The sequence below is a fragment of the Salvelinus alpinus genome, chromosome 12 (genome assembly GCF_045679555.1).
Source record: "Salvelinus alpinus chromosome 12, SLU_Salpinus.1, whole genome shotgun sequence".
NCBI classification, from domain to species: domain Eukaryota; kingdom Metazoa; phylum Chordata; class Actinopteri; order Salmoniformes; family Salmonidae; genus Salvelinus; species Salvelinus alpinus.
In genome coordinates, this window is record NC_092097.1 from 41,443,085 (window position 1) to 41,462,960 (window position 19,876).

The 19,876-nt window shown below is 43.4% G+C and overlaps 1 protein-coding gene across 6 annotated transcripts in view; it reads right to left on the bottom strand.

Moving 5' to 3' along the window:
* The window catches only part of LOC139536141 (voltage-dependent L-type calcium channel subunit alpha-1D-like), a 128,356-nt gene that overhangs the window by 90,620 nt on the left and 17,860 nt on the right, over positions 1–19,876 (bottom strand). For all 6 annotated transcript variants that reach the window (XM_071336364.1, XM_071336366.1, XM_071336368.1 and 3 more), the window contains exon 4: positions 1,033–1,172. In XM_071336364.1, the coding sequence (XP_071192465.1) occupies positions 1,033–1,172 (140 nt within the window). The remainder of the gene's footprint in view (positions 1–1,032; positions 1,173–19,876) is intronic.

Below are 19,876 nucleotides of genomic sequence, written 5' to 3' on the forward strand. Positions count from 1 at the left end.
TTGTGCGGTCCTTTGACCTGTGTGCAGTACTTCAAAGTGTCCAATTCAGTTGTGGGGATACTATACTTGTTTATTGACAGGATTTATCTCAGAGTGGCATTTCTATTATGATTTGGTAGCATGTGCATGTATTCTGTAGTCAGCCAGCCAGTCAGTCAGTCAGTCAGTCAGTCAGTCAGTCAGTCAGTCAGTCATCCTAGCAGGATGCATCGCTCTGCATCTGACTGCATGACAGATCAACCCTGCATGCCGCTTACAGACATAGATTTGACCTAGCTACCTACTGGACTGTGTTTGTATTGGAGGGAGGGAGGGAGGGAGATAGAGGAGGAGAGGGAGAGGAGGGTGGGACAGAGAGGAAGAGAAAAATGTAGAGGTATAGAAGAGAGAAAGAGGGAGAGGGAGAGAAAGATAAATAGGGAATGAGAGAGGAGAGAGTATGGAGTTAGAGAGGAGGGAGAGAGAGAGGAAGAGAGGGTGGGCGAGAGAAGGAGGGAGCGATGAGATGGAATATGGGGTGAGATGGTGAGTCACTCCAGTGGTGGTAAAGCTGTGATTTATCCTCCATGTCTTTTCTAGGTCATACTGTATATTGTAGCTGGATGAGAGTCTCTCTTAGGACTGGGCCACTGACTGTGGATATGTTCCAAATGGCACCCTATTCCCTATATAATAAGTGCACTACTTTTGACAAGGGTGCTGGTCAAAAGTAGTGAACTATATAGAGAATAAGGTGCTATTTGGGACGCATACTGACTGGAGAGGATGGAGGCTTAAAGGAGTCCAACTCAACCACTGTCACAAACAAGCACAAAGTCAGGCTGAAAGATACTGTACACAGCAAACCATTGCGTTCAAACGAGGAACTGCAGTTCAAATACGAACCCCAAACTGAAACACAAAAAAGGCCTGGACACATCACAAGCAGGAAAAACGTGTTATGGTAAAAACTATCCACGTTCTGCTCATCAGATGAATTCCATGTGGCATTGAATGAGCGGCTGGAGAGTAAGGAATCTTGGAGATACTTACCCAACAACGACGATGACAAAATCCAGCATGTTCCATCCGTTTCTCACATATGCGTTCTGGTGCGCCACTAAACCATAGGCGATAATCTTCAGGAAGGTCTCTATAGTGAAAATGACGAGGAAGACATGTTCTACCGTTTCCTGCAGACAGAGAGGAACAGAAAACAGTGGATTGGTATACTAAAGCTTCATTATAGAGTAATGACCATTCATAACAGCATGTTAACAAAAACACAGGCATTTTTACATTTAGCAGACACTCTTATCCAGAACAACTTACAGGAGTAATTAGGGTTAAATGCCTTGCTCAAAGGGACATCAACCAATTTATCACCTAGTCATCTCAGGGATTCGAACCAGTGACTTTTCAGTTACTGGCCCAACCCTCTTAACCACTAGGCTACCGTTAGGCTACAAATGCATGCATGGGCACACACACATACAGTACACACAAACACACAGTACACACACACACACACACACACACACACACACACACACACACACACACACACACACACACACACACACACACACACACACACACACACACACACACACACACACACACACACACACACACACACACACGAGATACGTGACAGGTGAGAGGGCTGGGCTGGGTCCCCTCCCTCCCTGCAACCATTCATTATACATGAGGTACAGCAGCTCACCTTAACACTCAGCATGCAGCGTATACAGTATTGACACAGCCACATCGCACACAGTCTGTCTGTCTGTCTTTCAATATTCTCAAAGCCATAATCAAATCATGTGCTAGCTAACTTGGTTTGATCTGCTACTATCAAACCCATATAATAACTATTGTTACCTGTTCTAAAGTCATGGGTCATACTAGGTTCTGCTAACCAGAGGCAGTGTTGGAGGAGTGAATGTTAGACACAGTCATTTCACTCTTCAGATACAGGACTCCCGACTCCATTCACACACACACACACACACACACACACACACACACACACACACACACACACACACACACACACACACACACACACACACACACACACACACACACACACACACACACACACACACAGTCTCCTGTCCTTAATCCCCCTGCTTTTTAGACAACATACAGTAAATGCAGGAGTATTGTGTGCTGCGGGGCTTGTTTTACCAACAGTTAACTGCCGATTGAGTGCAGCACTTAGCCCAGTGAAAGAGACACAGGCCCCTCTGTTACCACTGTAAAAGGTTGAGGGAGGCTCTCGGCTCACTACTGCCACTCTACTGAGTGCTCTGAGAGAGAGAAAGCAACAGAGAGAGGGGCAGAGAGAGAGCTTAGCTCTGACATCTTCCCCAATATTTGGAACCAAGGACTGATCACCCCAATCCACAAAAGTGGAGACAAATTTGACCCCAATAACTACCGTGGGATATGCGTCAACAGCAACCTTGGGAAAATCCTCTGCATTATCATTAACAGCAGACTCGTACATTTCCTCAATGAAAACAATGTACTGAGCAAATGTCAAATTGGCTTTTTAACAAATTACCGTACAATAGACCATGTATTCACACTGCACACCCTAATTGACAACCAAACAAACCAAAACAAAGGCAAAGTCTTCTCATGCTTTGTTGATTTCAAAAAAGCCTTCGACTCAATTTGGCATGAGGGTCTGCTATACAAATTGATGGAAAGTGGTGTTGGGGGTAAAACATAAGACATTATAAAATCCATGTACACAAACAACAAGTGTGCAGTTAAAATAGGCAAAAAACACACACATTTCTTCCCACAAGGCCGTGGGGTGAGACAGGGATGCAGCTTAAGCCCCACCCTCTTCAACATATATATCAACGAATTGGCGCGGGCACTAGAAAAGTCTGCAGCACCCGGCCTCACCCTACTAGAATCTGAAGTCAAATGTCTACTGTTTGCTGATGATCTGGTGCTTCTGTCACCAACCAAGGAGGGCCTACAGCAGCACCTAGATATTCTGCACAGATTCGTAAATCTCAGTAAGACCAAAATAATGGTGTTCCAAAAAAGGTCCAGTCGCCAGGACCACAAATACAAATTCCATCTAGACACCATTGCCCTTTGAGCACACAAAAAACTATACATACCTTGGCCTAAACATCAGCGCCACAGGTAACTTCCACAATGCTGTGAACGATCTGAGATACAAGGCAAGAAGGGCATTCTATGCCATCAAAAGGAACATAAAATTCAACATACCAATTAGGATCTGGCTAAAATTACTTGAATCAGTTATAGAACCCATTGCCCGTCATGGTTGTGAGGTCTGGGGTCCGCTCACCAACCAAGATTTCACAAAATGAGACAAACACCAAATTGAGACTCTGCATGCATAATTCTGAAAAAATATCCTCCGTGTACAACTTGGAACACCAAATAATGCATGCAGAGCAGAATTAGGCCAATACCCACTAATTATCAAAATCCCAAAAAAGAGCTATGTGCACACTATATACAGGCTATGTGCACACTGCCCACAAAATGAGGTGGAGAGAGAGAGAGAGAGAGAGAGAGAGAGAGAGAGAGAGAGAGAGAGAGAGAGAGAGAGAGAGAGAGAGGGGCAGACAGATACAGAGCTCGCCAACCAAGTATTCACAAAATGAGGCAAACATCAAATTTATGAATTCGGGAAAAATGTCCTTCGTATACAACGTAAAACACCAAATGATGCATGCAGAATTAGGCCGATACCCGGTAATTATCAAAATCCAGTTAAATTCAACAACCACCTAAAAGGAAGTGATTCCCAAACCTTCCATAACAAAGCCATCACCTACAGAGAGATGAACCTGCAGAAGAGGTTCATCTCTAAGCAAGCTGGTCCTAGGGCTCTTCTTCACAAACACAAACACATCCCACAGAGCCCCAGGACAGCAACACAACTAGACAAAACCAAATCATTATAAAACAAAAATATAATTACTTGACACAATTGGAAAAAAAATTTTTAAAACAGAGAAAACTAGAATGCTATTTTCCCTTAAACAGAGAGTACACAGTGGCAGAATACCTGACCACTGTGAATGACCCCAAAATAAAGGAAGCTTGTCCTTGCAGTGAGTATGGCCTTGCTATTCAGAGAGGAGAAGACAGGCTATGTGCACACTACCCCAAAAATAAGATGGAAACTGAGCTGCACTTCCTAACCTCCTACCAAAGGTATGACCATATTAGAGACACATTTTTCCTCAGATTACACAGACACACAAATAATTTGAAAACAAATCCAATTTTGATAAACTCCCATATCTATTGGGTGAAATACCAGTGTGCCATCCCCGCACAATGATTTGTGACCTGTTGCCACTAGAAAAGGGCAACCAGTGAAGAACAAACACCATTGTAAATACAACCCATATTTATGTCTATTTATTTTCCCTTTTGTACTTTAACTATTTGCACATCGTTACAACAAAAATCAGATGTCATCACCACATGGCTTAAGCATCCAGAGCTATGGTAAATGTACACAAATGTCCACATTGTTGTTCATGAAAGCATGTGAGTTTAATAGTGAATAATAAACCATTCCCACTCGATTACACAGGCATTTATTCATCCATCAGCAAGTTAGATCTGCACTCTGCCATCGTAGTCTGAGAGAGAGAAAGAGAGAGGGAGATAGAGTAGAAGAGAGAGAGACACAGGGATAGTGAGATCTGCACTCTGCCATCCTAGTCTGAGAGAGAGAAAGAGAGAAGGAGATAGAGTAGAAGAGAGAGAGATACAGGGATAGTGAGATCTGCACTCTGCCATCCTAGTCTGAGAGAGAAAGAGAGAGGGAGATAGTGTAGAAGAGAGAGAGACACAGGGATAGTGAGATCTGCACTCTGCCATCCTAGTCTGAGAGAGAGAAAGAGAGAGGGAGATAGAGTAGAAGAGAGAGAGACACAGGGATAGAGATAGAAGATGGATGAAGAGAGAGAGAGAAAGTAAGAGAGACAAAGAGTGTGTGTGAAAGAGAGAAAGTGTGTGAGAGAGAGGGAAAGCGAGGAAAGCGAGGCCTGTGGGGCAGGCCATAAATATCTCTGACTCATCACAGAGCTTATTTGTGCTGTAAAGAGACGTACAGTATGCAGTCCAGCATACATACACACACAGATACTAACAGAACATTATTAACACATCCCACACTTACCAAGACACCCCCCCCCCCCATACACACACACACACACACAGATAGATAAACGGTCCTGTCAATACAGTTAAACACTTCCACACACGTGCACGCCGGTGACACGCAGGCAGGCACACACACACGCACAGACACCCACACACCCCTCATCCAGCCGGTGTTGCCCTGTCTCTAGCCTACCACAGGGTGAATGCTCATGTCTGAAGGCAATAACACAGTCCACGAGACTCAGAGACAGAGCTCACCATATGATCAAGGAGGATGCTAACCCACTGAACCATACACAGGCAGGACTAGATAGCTACCTGTCCCAGACCTGCTGTTTTCAACTCTCTAGAGACTGCCGGAGCGGAAGAGATACTCTTAATGATCGGCTATGAAAAGCCAACTGAAATTTACTCCTGAGGTGCTGACTTGCTGCACCCTCGACAACTACTGTGATTATTATTATTTGACCATGCTGGTAATTTATGAACATTTGAACATCTTGGCCATGTTCTGTTATAATCTCCACCCGGCACAGCCAGAAGAGGACTGGCCACCCCTCATAGCCTGGTTCCTCTCTAGGTTTCTTCCTAGGTTTTGGCCTTTCTAGGGAGTTTTTCCTAGCCACCGTGCTTCTACACCTGCATTGCTTGCTGTTTGGGGTTTTATGCTGGGTTTCTGTACAGCACTTTGAGATATCAGCTGATGTAAGAAGGGCTATATAAATACATTTCATTTGATTTTGATTTGACTACATAACATCACTGGCCATATGACCCATAAAGAAGATAGAAAATGGTTGAAGTTACCAGGCTATGAACAATGCAGACACTGTTAGTAGATCTATCCACTAGGCTGCTAAAATGACTCATCTCATCATGCAAAAGTCATGGGTCGTATTCATTAGGGCAAAACGTATTGCAACAGAAAAAGAAAACGAGCATTTCTTATTGGACAAGTTCAGGTAGTCCTTCCCTGTTTCACTCAGTTTTCTCTTCCGTTTGGTGCCGTAGGAACAGGCCTATAGGCAAAAGTAAGCTAGCCCTGAGCCAGGCGCATCTCCCGGCTAGCAAACGAAATTACCACAACTACAATACCTCCTTCGCCATCTGGCCCGTCGACACGGCGCCCCGCCGTACCACCACGACTGGTCCACAGACGTAATTCCATCAGCTGTGCCTTCAACCGGCCTTTGCCGGACGACGGAGCAGACGCTTCTACTTACCCCGGACTGTTAACTTTAAACGCCGGACTGTTAACTATAAACTCCTGCATGCTAGCGTAGCAACGACTACCCCGCGGCTTCCCTGTTCCATCTATTGCTGTACACTGGACCCTATGATCACTTGGCTACATAGCTGATGCCTGCTGGACTGTTCATTTATCACGGTACTTCACTTTGTTTACTTTTGTTGTTCTGTCGGCCCTAGCCCCGAACTCAGGCCCTGTGTGTAGTTAACCGAACCTCTCTGCCCATTCATCGCAATTTTACCTGTTGTTGTTGTCTTAGCTGATTAGCTGTTCTTGTCTTACCCGTTGTTGACTTAGCTATTCCATTTACAGGCTATTTACAGATGGACTATGTACAGCTGCAGCGATCGGGTTAGCTGCTCAGATAGCTGATGTTTAAAGTTAGACTTATTTCTGGAGAGATTCATTTTTAAAATTAGAACACCAGTGCACACCAGTATCACTACTTACACACCATCATCTGATCATCATCATCTGCTCATCTATCACTCCAGTGTTAATCTGCTAAATTGTAATTACTTTGCTACTATGGCCTATTTATTGCCTTACCACCTCATGCCATTTGCACACACTGTATATAGACTTTGTTTTTTTCTATTTTGTTATTGACTGTACGCTTGTTTATTCCATGTGTAACTCTGTGTTGTTGTTTATGTCACACTGCTTTGCTTTATCTTGGCCAGGTCGCAGTTGTAAATGAGAACTTGTTCTCAACTAGCTTACCTGGTTAAATAAAGGTGAAATAAAAAATATAAAAAAATTGGAGCGCACTGATAGAGAATGCAGGCAGGGGGATGAGGGAGGGATATAGACATTGCAAAGTTAAGCCTCTATTACATTACATATTTCAGTTTTATCCTTTATTTAATACACAGGTGATCTCACTGCCATTACATCTCTGGAAATATATTTTACAAAGGGACCTGGCAAGCAATCATATTAAATGCCTATTATTGATAAATGCCACTGGCTTAAATATTGTACATTTATTTTCTATGGATTATTGTGCAATATTATTGCGTAATAATAAACCATGGCTCCAGTGCAGTTGATCACATGATTACCTGAGAGCGGTGAGTAAGTACACGAAGAGCGTGTATCACAGTCAGTGATTAAGTACACAAGGAGCGTGCATGGAACAGCACATCTGTGTTGTGGCGGAGGGCCAGAGTCACATGATGAGTCACACACATCGTGTGTGTTTAATATCACTGTATGACCAGGACGACTATCTCTGCAGACAACAAAAACCCAAACAACCAACTATACCGTACATGTACACTACTACTGCATTCAAAATACACAGAAACCTTAAAGACGCATGTCAAGTGTATAGTAGAGAAGGTTTAGGACTAGCTCTGGTCCAGGGCTTTACGTGTGGCTTACTGACACTGTAGGAAGTCTCAGCATCAGCAAGCTGCATGTAACGCCCTGGACCACAGCTAGGATAGAAAATTGAATATGCATATCCATTGGATTTGTGGAGGTGCTTGATATCAGTCAACATATTTACGGTAAACAAATAGCACAAAATAACAAACCTACCCCATCTACATTGTGTCGACATTGTAACCAATTAATGTGATTTCACAGGTCTACAAGATGTATTGCTGTTCTGGTTTTGTAACAATGCCATCATCATGACTCTCTCTCCCTCCCCTGTTCCCCCCCCCCACTCTCCTCCTGTCTGTATGGCTCAGTCATAGGAGTCTAGGCCAGCTAGGGGTTTAAAGGAAGCCAGCGCACACACAGTGCTTCCTCACAGCATCATTCTGTGTGTGTTTATATTTTACATTTAAATTTAAGTCATTTAGCAGACGCTCTTATCCAGAGCGACTTACAAATTGGTGCATTCACCTTATGATATCCAGTGGAACAACCACTTTACAATAGTGCATCTAACTCTTTTAAGGGGGGGGGGGGGGTTAGAAGGATTACTTTATCCTATCCTAGGTATTCCTTAAAGAGGTGGGGTTTCAGGTGTCTCCGGAAGGTGGTGATTGACTCCGCTGACCTGGCGTCGTGAGGGAGTTTGTTCCACCATTGGGGTGCCAGAGCAGCGAACAGTTTTGACTGGGCTGAGCGGGAACTGTACTTCCTCAGAGGTAGTATAGTTATATGTGTGTGATGTATAATTGTGCCATATTGGACACAACACCAACACATTTGACAAACTTCCTTGCTAACAAAATAGCTAGGCCAACATTAATTGTGGAGTAATTTTATGCTCAGCTTGAGCTCTAACATCAACCTCCACCGGAGAAACAGCAACTGCATTTGAACAAGTGTATATGTGTAGTGTATATGTAAATGTTTGTGTGAGTGAGTGAGTTCAGTGTGTGTGTGTGTGTGTGTGTGTGTGTGTGTGTGTGTGTGTGTGTGTGTGTGTGTGTGTGTGTACGTGCGTGCATGTGTGTAGATTATTTGTGTGAATATGTCCTTCGATCGCTGATCAAACCATAGACCACCCCCCCCCCCTCAGAAAGAGGTGTTTCTATACTTCCTCTGAAAGCAATGTTTATTAATGCACTGTTAGCCAGCAACAGCATCATATCCTTTTCTACACACACAAGCAGTTCTATATATTGTATGTAGGAGCTCAGTGTGCAGTACCACCCCTAATCACAGAGGGCAGTGTGTGTGTGCGCGTGTGCGCAGACACTGGTGCATGCATGCATTGAGTGTGTGTGCGCACGGGTGCATACGTGTGTGTGTGCAGCAGTGAGGGGGCGGGCGAAGTTATGGAGAGGCTGTGGGTGTCATTCTCCGAAGGGAAACAGCAACGCTATAACAAGCAGAGGTCATCTTTAACATTGCCATAAAGTCTATCTTCAATCAGCAGAAGCATTACACTGAGAATGTAGCTACCATTAGTTCTATCATGTATAATCAAAGCTCCCCTTTAATGTGACATATTGTTAGCCAATAGCCATATTGTTAGTTATTAGTCACATTAGCCACATTGTTAGCTATTATCCACATTGTTAGTTATTAGCCACATTGTTAGATATTATTAGCAACATTAGCCACACGTTAGATATTAGCCACATTGTTAGTTATTAGCCACATGTTAGCTATTAGCCACATGTTAGTTATTAGCCACATGTTAGCTATTAGCCACATTGTTAGATATTATTAGCAACATTAGCCACATGTTAGCCATTAGCCACATTGTTAGTTATTAGCCACAATCGACACTTGTAAGCCACATTGTTAGATATTATTAGCAACATTAGCCACATGTTAGCTATTAGACACATTGTTAGTTATTAGCCACATTGTTAGATATTATTAGCAACATTAACCACATTGTTAGTTATAAGCCACATTAGCCACATGTTAGCTATTAGCCACATTGTTAGTTATTAGCCACATTGTTAGATATTATTAGCAACATTAACCACATTGTTAGTTATTAGCAACATTAGCCACATGTTAGCTATTAGCCACATTGTTAGTTATTAGCCACAATCGACACTTGTAAGCCACATTAGAAACATTGTTAGTTATTAGCCACATTAGCCACATGTTAGCTATTAACCACATTGTTAGTTATTAGCCACATTAACCATATGTTAGCTATTATCCACATTGTTAGATATTATTAGCAACATTAGCCACATGTTAGCTATTAGCCACATTGTTAGTTATTAGCCACATGTTAGCTATTAGCCACATGTTAGCTATTAGCCACATGTTAGTTATTAGCCATATTGTTAGATATTATTAGCAACATTAGCCACATGTTAGCTATTAGCCACATTGTTAGTTATTAGCCACATTGTTAGATATTATTAGCAACATTAACCACAGTGTTAGTTATTTGCCACATTAGCCACATGTTAGCTATTAGCCACATTGTTAGTTATTAGCCACATTGTTAGATATTATTAGCAACATTAACCACATTGTTAGTTATTAGCAACATTAGCCACATGTTAGCTATTAGCCACATTGTTAGTTATTAGCCACAATCGACACTTGTAAGCCACATTAGAAACATTGTTAGTTATTAGCCACATTGTTAGTTATTAGCCACATTAGCCACATGTTAGCTATTAACCACATTGTTAGTTATTAGCCACATTAACCACATGTTAGCTATTATCCACATTGTTAGTTATTAGCCACTTGTAAGCCACATTAGCTATATATTAACCCAATCAGTTATACATTAGCTTATAGAAAGAAAGTATCTACCAATATAGACAAATTATTGTCTTGTTCCTGTAATGTGATCAATCTGAAGGAAACTCTCACTAGGTTCATACAACAATAGAAGGAACCAAGAGTATATTGAGGTTTAATGCAATGATTGAATGAATTGAGGGTATATTGAGGTTTTACTATTAGTATTTACATTTACATTTAAGTCATTTAGCAGACGCTCTTATCCAGAGCGACTTACAAATTAGTAGATTGCATCTCACTGTCTCTGAGGTCACTATTATGTGGCAATGAGGCATCAGCCAGTCAGCCAGGCGAGAGAGTTGCTGAGGAGATTTAGGCCAGAGTAGTAGGTGATTTTGATGAGTTCCAGATTTCATTAGCACAGTGTTTCCCAAACTCAGTCCTGGGGATTCCAAGGGGTGCACGTTTTGTTTTTTGCCCCCAGTACTACACAGCTGATTCAAATGATAAAAGCTTAATGATGAGTTGATTAATTGAATCAGCTGTGTAGTATTAGGGCAAAAACCAAAATGTGCACCCTTTGGGTTCCCCAAGACCGAGTTTGGGAAACATTGCTAGAATGATCATCAAGGCGCATGAATGACCTGTTTAATTGTGTGGTTGAGACGTGCAGCCCCCCTAACGATGAATGGGCCCATGCATTACTGACCGAATGATTGTCTGCGTCCTAAATGGCACCCTATTCCCTATGTGCCCTGGTCACAGAAATATAGGGAAAAGGGTACCATTTGGGACGCATTCAATAGGCATGTTTCCATTGGCCCACATTTATTCAAAAAAAATTATTGCGACATTTGTAATGAAAACAGGAGATATAGGAGAAATGTTCTAAAGATTTAAAACATTTTCATCCATTGTACAGGGGTGGATTCTTCTTTTGTCAAACTTTATTGTGCCAAATGATGATGGAAATTGTGTTTTTCAAATAAATTATGATTGCCGAATAATTTTGAAAGTACGTGGGGCATGTGATGTCATCACGTAACTATAAAGCTCAAATCCACATGTATTTATAAATGCCTACTGCTTACCAAAGTACCCTTTTAAACTATCTATATTTTTATTTTGTCCAGGATTGTCCTGACTTTCAAGAATGCCTGAATTGCTTCGCCTTGCTCTTCTGGTTGGCTGGATGCAAGTTTCACCATCCAATTATTACAGATCTACAGGAGTGCAAGTTTTCGAAATGGCACGGACTGTGGTGATACGTTGGCACATGAAAACTTTTAGAATATGGCAAATATTAGTTAATTATTGCATTCTATCAATGGTGGCTTTCACAGGCTACCTGAGACATGAAACAGATAGGTGGGAGGGCACACAGGCTGTCGCCAAAATATTAACGCGCAATTTGCCTAAATGGGTAATGGAAACACTTCAATCACTTCATTTGTTCTTTGTTTTTTAGGTGTGACGTCATTACGTCCAGCTGTTTTTATCTACACAAGATCATTCAATGGAAACCCACTGTAGCAGGCAATTGCCAAATTTCGACAAAAAAAATCGCTGGACAAGTTAAAGCGATCCTTTGTGATTTTAGCAATGAAGCTCTTTATCTACTTCCCCAGAGTCAGATGAACTTGTGGATACCATTTTTATGTCTCTGCATGCAGTTTGAAGGAGGTTGCTAACTAGCATTAGCACAATTGCTAACTAGGTTTAGCGCAATGACTGGAAGTCTATGGTAACAGCCAAAATCCCAAAGTATCCCTTTAATGTAAATATAGCTACTGACTGCAGAATAATGACTGAAAAAAGCTGTTTTTCTAGAGGGTGAATCCATTAACCAAATACCAGTGTTAATTTCATCAACAATAACTATGATGAAAATACTTTTCAAGATTTTTCCTGACTAAAACTATGACGATAACGAGACGAGACGAGATGCCCTGAAAAACGTAAGCAGAATATTTCATACAATCCTCTCATTGACAGAATTTAAATCTTTCAGTTGCGCGGACTGATTGAGCTGATTTGCCCAGCTCTCCCACGAAGCTCCCAGCTGGTTACTTCAGTTACTTCAGTCACCTCTGCTGTTTTCAATCAGGATCTCAGTGATCACTACCTCATTGCCTGCATCCACTATGGGTCCGCGGTCAAACGACCACCCCTCATCACTGTCAAACACCCTCTAAAACACTTCTGCGAGCAGGCCTTTCTAATCGACCTGGCCCGGGTATCCTGGAAGGATATTGACCTCATCCCGTCAGTCGAGGATGCCTGGTTGTTCTTTAAAATAAATTTCCTCACCATCTTAAATAAGCATGCCCCTTTCAAAAAATGTAGAACTAAGAACAGATATAGCCCTTGGTTCACTCCAGACCTGACTGCCCTCGACCAGCACAAAAACATCCTGTGGCGGACTGCGCGAGCATCGAATAGTCCCCGCGATATGCAACTTTTCAGGGAAGTTAGGAACCAATACAGGCAGTCAGTTAGGAAAGCAAAAGGCTAGCTTTTTCAAACAGAAATGTGCATCCTGTAGCTCTAACTCCAAAAGGTTTTGGGACACTGTAAAGTCCATGGAGAAAAAGAGCACCTCCTCCCAGCTGCCCACTGCACTGAGGCTAGGAAACACTGTCACCACCGATAAATCCACGATAATCGAGAATTTCAATAAGCATTTCTCTACGGCTGGCCATGCTTTCCTCCTGGCTGACCAAACCCCAGGCCAACAGCTGGAGCCGCACCCCTCGCAGCTACTTGCCCAAACCTCCCCAGTTCTCCTTCACCCAAATCCAGATAGCAGATGCTCTGAAAGAACTGCAAAACCTAGACCCGTACAAATCGGTGAGCGAGTTCATTAGAAAGTGCATCGGCGACATAATACCCACAGCAACGATTAAAACATTCCCAAACCAGAAACCGTGGATTGATGGCAGCATTCGCGTGAAACTGAAAGCGCAAACCACTGCTTTTAACCAGGGCAAGGTGACCGGAAACATGACCGAATACAAACAGTGTAGCTATTCCCTCCGCAGGGCAATCAAACAAGCTAAGTGCCAGTATAGAGACAAAGTAGAGTCGCAATTCAACAGCTCAGACACAAGAGGTATGTGGCAGGGTCTACAGTCAATCACGGATTACAAAAAGAAAACCAGCCCCGTCGCGGACCAGGATGTCTTGCTCCCAGACAGACTAAATAACTTTTTTGCTCGCTTTGAGGACAATACAGTGCCACTGACACGGCCCGCTACCAAAACTTGCGGGCTCTCCTTCACTGCAGCCGAGGTGAGTAAAACATTTAAACGTGTTAACCCTCGCAAGGCTGCAGGCCCAGACTGGCTGGTTGGTGTGTTTACGGACATATTCAATCAATCCTTATCCCAGTCTGCTGTTCCCACATGCTTCAAGAGGGCCACCATTGTTCCTGTTCCCAAGAAAGCTAAGGTAACTGAGCTAAACGACTACCGCCCCGTAGCACTCACTTCCGTCATCATGAAGTGCTTTGAGAGACGAGTCAAGGACCATATCACCTCACCCTACCTGACACCCTAGACCCACTCCAATTTGCTTACCGACCCAATAGGTCCACAGACAACGCAATCGCAACCACACTGCACACTGACCTAACCCATCTGGACAAGAGGAATACCTACGTGAGAATGCTGTTCATCGACTCCAGGTCAGCATTTAACACCATAGTACCCTCCAAACTCGTCATCAAGCTCGAGTCCCTGGGTCTCGACCCCGCCCTGTGCAACTGGGTACTGGACTTCCTGATGGGCCGCCCCCAGGTGGTGAGGGTAAGTAACAACATCTCCACCCCGCTGATCCTCAACACTGGGGCCCCACAAGGGTGCGTTCTGAGCCCTCTCCTGTACTCCCTGTTCACCCACGACTGCGTGGCCATGCACGCCTCCAACTCAATAATCAAGTTTGCGGACGACACTACAATGGTAGGCTTGATTACCAACAACGACGAGACGGCCTACAGGGAGGAGGTGAGGGCCCTCGGAGTGTGGTGTCAGGAAAATAACCTCACACTCAACGTCAACAAAACAAAGGAGATGATTGTGGACTTCAGGAAACAGCAGAGGGAGCACCCCCCTATCCACATCAACGGGACAGTAGTGGAGAGGGTAGTAAGTTTTAAGTTCCTCGGTGTACACATCACGGACAAACTGAATTGGTCCACCCACACAGACAGCGTTGTGAAGAAGGCGCAGCAGCGCCTCTTCAGCCTCAGGAGGCTGAAGAAATTAGGCTTGTCACCAAAAGCACTCACAAACTTCTACAGATGCACAATCGAGAGCATCCTGTCGGGCTGTATCACCGCCTGGTACGGCAACTGCTTCGCCCACAACCGTAAGGCTCTCCAGAGGGTAGTGAGGTCTGCACAACGCATCACCGGGGGCAAATTACCTGCCCTCCAGGACACCTACACCACCCGATGTCACAGGAAGGCCATAAAGATCATCAAGGACAACAACCACCCGAGCGACTGCCTGTTCACCCCGCTATCATCCAGAAGGCGAGGTCAGTACAAGTGCATCAAAGCAGGGACCGAGAGACTGAAAAACAGCTTCTATCTCAAGGCCATCAGACTGTTAAACAGCCACCACTAACATTTAGTGGCCGCTGCCAACATACTGACTCAACTCCAGCCACTTTAATAATGGGAATTGATGGAAATTTATGTAAAAATGTATCACTAGCCACTTTAAACAATGCCACTTAATATAATGTTTACATACCCTACATTACTCATCTCATATGTATATACTGTACTCTATATCATCTACTGCATCTTGCCATCTTTATGTAATACATGTATCACTAGCCACTTTGAACTATGCCACTTTATGTTTATATACCCTACATTACTCATCTCATATGTATATACTGTACTCTATACCATCTACTGCATCTTGCCTATGCCGTTCTGTACCATCACTCATTCATATATCTTTATGTACATATTCTTTATCCCTTTACACTTGTGTGTATAAGGTAGTAGTTGTGGAATTGTTAGGTTAGATTACTCGTTGGTTATTACTGCATTGTCGGAACTAGAAGCACAAGCATTTCGCTACACTCGCATTAACATCTGCTAACCATGTGTATGTGACAAATAAAATTTGATTTGATTTGATCAGCTGGGCTAGACAATCTGGACCCTCTCTTTCTAAAATGATCCGCCGCAATTGTTGCAACCCCTATTACCAGTCTGTTCAACCTCTCTTTCATATCGTCCGAGATCCCTAAAGATTGGAAAGATGCCGCAGTCATCCCCCTCTTCAAAGGGGGTGACACTCTAGACCCAAACTGTTACAGACCTATATCCATCCTGCCCTACCTTTCAAAAGTCTTTGAAAGCCAAGTTAACAAACAGATCACTGACCATTTTGAATCCCACCGTACCTTCTCCGCTGTGCAATCCGGTTTCCGAGCTGGTCACGGGTGCACCTTAGCCACGCTCAAGGTACTAAACGATATCATAACTGCCATCGATAAAAGACAGTACTGTGCAGCCGTCTTCATCGACCTGGCCATGGCTTTCGACTCTGTCAATCACCGTATTCTTATCGGCAGATTCAACAGCCTTGGTTTCTCAAATGACTGCCTCGCCTGGTTCACCAACTACTTCTCAGATAGAGTTCAGTGTGTCAAATCAGAGGGCCTGTTGTCTGGACCTCTGGCAGTCTCTATGGGGGTACCACAGGGTTCAATTGTCGGGTCAACTCTTTTCTCTGTATATATCAACAATGTCGCTCTTGCTGCGGGTGATTCCCTGATCCACCTCTAAGCAGACGACACCATTCTGTATACATCTGACCCTTCTCTGGATACTGTGTTAACAAACCTCCAAACGAGCTTCAATGCCATACAACACTCATTCCGTGGCCTCCACCTGCTCTTAAACGCTAGTAAAACTAAATGCAAGCTTTTCAACCGATGGCTGCCCTCGCCCGCCCGACTAGCATCACTACTCTGGACGGTTCTGACTTAGAATATGTGGACAACTATAAATACCACGGTGTTTGGCTAGACTGTAAACTCTCCTTCCAGACTCATATTAAACATCTCCAATCCAAAATCAAATCTAGAATCGGCTTCCTATTTCGCAACAAAACCTCCTTCACTCATACTGCCAAACATACCCTCGTAAAATGGACTATCCTACCGATCCTCAACTTCCGCGATGTCATTTACAAAATAGCCTCCAACACTCTACTCAGCAAACTGGATGCAGTCCATCACAGTGCCATCCGTTTTGTCACCAAAGCCCCATATACCATCCACCACTGCGACCTGTATGCTCTCGTTGGCTGGCCCTCGCTACATATTCGTCGCCAGACCCACTGGCTCCAGGTCATCTGTAAGTCTTTGCTAGGTAAAGCTCCGCCTTATCTCAGCTCACTGGTCACCATAACAACACCCCCCCGTAGCACGCGCTCCAGCAGGTATATCTCACTGGTCATCCCCAAAGCCAACACCTCCTATGGCCGCCTTTCCTTCCAGTTCTCTACTGCCAATGACTGGAACGAATTGCAAAAATCGCTGAAGTTGGAGACATATCTCCCTCACTAACTTTAAGCATCAGCTATCTGAGCAGCTTACCGATCGCTGCAGCTGTACACAGCCCATCTGTAAATAGCCCATCCAATCTACCTACTTCATCCCCATATTGTTTTTATTTACTTTTTTGCTCTTTTGCACACCAGTATTTCTACTTGCACATCATCATCTGCACATCAATCACTCCAGTGTTAATTTGCTAAATTGTAAATACTTCACTACTATGGCCTATTTATTGCCTTACCTCCTCACGCCATTTGCATATTTGTATATTGACTTTTTCTATTGTGTATGTTTCTTTATTCCATGTGTAACTCTGTGTTGTTGTTTGTGTCGCACTGCTTGGCCAGGTCGCAGTTGTAAATGAGAACTTGTTCTCAACTGGCCTACCTGGTTAAATAAAGGTTAAATAAAAAAATAAAATCTTGTCAATCTTTTGAACTGATGCGAAGCCAGGATGCATCACGCATAACTAACCTAAACTAGAAACAATAATGTTAACTCTCTCTTCCTTTCATGTAAGCTTTTTTCGGCTTTGATCACATCAGAACCTCCGTTTTCCCGTGTGTGCTGTTATTCATTAATCTGTGTTGCCGCTCTCGCACCACAGGTTACTTTTTTCTGATGGGAAAAAAACGAACAAAGGATGAAATGCCTAAAAAGTGATTAAGACTAAAAGGTATTTTAAGACAATCTAAATCTAAAATAGCTGGCAAAATGAACAACGCCAAATACTGCAGTGCGCGAATAGATACTAGGCAAACATGCTGCTCACATGATTCAAGGACACACAGTATCATGTAGACATACTGTGCAGTGCATTGTGCTGACATTATTTCTCTCTTGCTCTCTCTCTTTCTCACACACACACACGCACGTGCACGCACACACACACGCACGCACGCACGCACGCACACACACACATACACACATACACACACACAAAGGCACACCACTAAAACACATTTGCACTCGCACACACAGATGTAGTTAAGCATATAACCGACACATACACGTTGGCACATACAGTGAGTCATCTGTGGAGAGGCCTACTGGTTGAAGGACAGAGAAATGGAGGATGGGCTGGACACACTGCTCTCAAAGGGAAATGGGATGTTTCGAACAAGGGATGTGCATGCATGTGTGTGTGTGCGCGTGCACGTGTGTGTCCTGTGTGCATAAGTACAGGTTCACTTTTTGCCTCAGAGCTGCATCGCATATTATTGCATGAGCCCCAGATCACCTGAGGAAAAACCTCCTCCTGCTCCCATGGCCTGGTGCACTTTGACATGCTGTCTTTGATAAGGACATAGATCAGATAGTAGCTGCTTCTCTGGATTGTCTAATAACACATTCAGCATATTCTCACTCTCAGTCTTATACTCGTCTAGAGATCTGGGGCCGTACGTATCAAATGTCTCAGAATATGAGTGCTGATCGAGGATCAGGTCTTCCCTGCCTGTGTAACCTTTTTCACTGTGATCTTAAAAGGCAAATCTGATCATAAATTAGCAAACTTACTCTGAGATGCTTGATATATCTGGGCCCCTGAGCATGTTGATGGTATTTCCATGAGAGCTTGATGTTAGTGATTTTCACCATAACTAGAAAACATGATTAGTCATACTAGTTAGATTACCTGATTCATTCATTCATGTGTTCAGTAATTCATCATTTGACTCCTTCAACTAATCATTGCAGGAGCCTAACTTACATGATATATGATATAGATACATGAATTCCCATTAACATTCTATAGGGATAAATAGGCCCAGTGTGTCCTTCTAGACAAGACAGTCTGGATGGGCATGCATTGTCTATCAATGCCCTGCTTTACCACCCACACATAAACACACACACGCATGTGCACGCACATTAGGGATAACGAGAAGGGGGTGTCGTAGCGTGAGCCACAAATGAGCAGTTAGTTAAGTGACTAAACACACACTTCTGCCATCATCTCCACTGGAGTCCAGAGACACTGCTGCCACGCCAGCTACAGTTACAGCCACAGCCAACCTCCACTGTCACAGACACATGGACAAACACACACACACATACACACACAACCTCGGTCACATACTCCTCTGACACGACATGTGAAAACCAAAATACCACAAAAGGCTAACAGACAGTAAACAGTACATGTAATCAACAGAATGCCCATATAAACAACAAGGCAAAAATGTGGGATCACAGGATGTGTTTCTGCTCTAGCAGTCTGCCTGATCGATGTTACTGTACTGGACCATCTGTGCTGTGGTCCCCCTAATCTGTACTTCACCTATGGTCATTTCAGTCTCCATTGGATCATCTAGCACGGGCTGTTCAATTCCGGTACTGAAAGGCTGAAACACTTCTGGTTTTTGTTTCTACCTGGTAGTTTGTTGCACTCACCTGATGTCCCAGGTCTGAATCAGTCCCTTATTAGAAGGAGAGGATGAAATCAGAAGTGTTTGGGCCCTCCAGGACCGACATTGAACAGCCCTGATTTAGTATATCTTCGGTAACTTCAGACTATTGGTTTATCTGCAGTCATTTCAGACTACTGGTATATCTGCGGTCATTTCAGACTATTGGTTAATCTGCGGTCATTTCAGACTATTGTTATATCTGCGGTCATTTCAGACTATTGGTATATCTGCAGTCATTTCAGACTATTGGTATATCTGCAGTCATATCAAACTATTGGTATATCTGCGGTCATTTCAGACTATTGGTATATCTGCGGTCATTTCAGATGATTGGTAT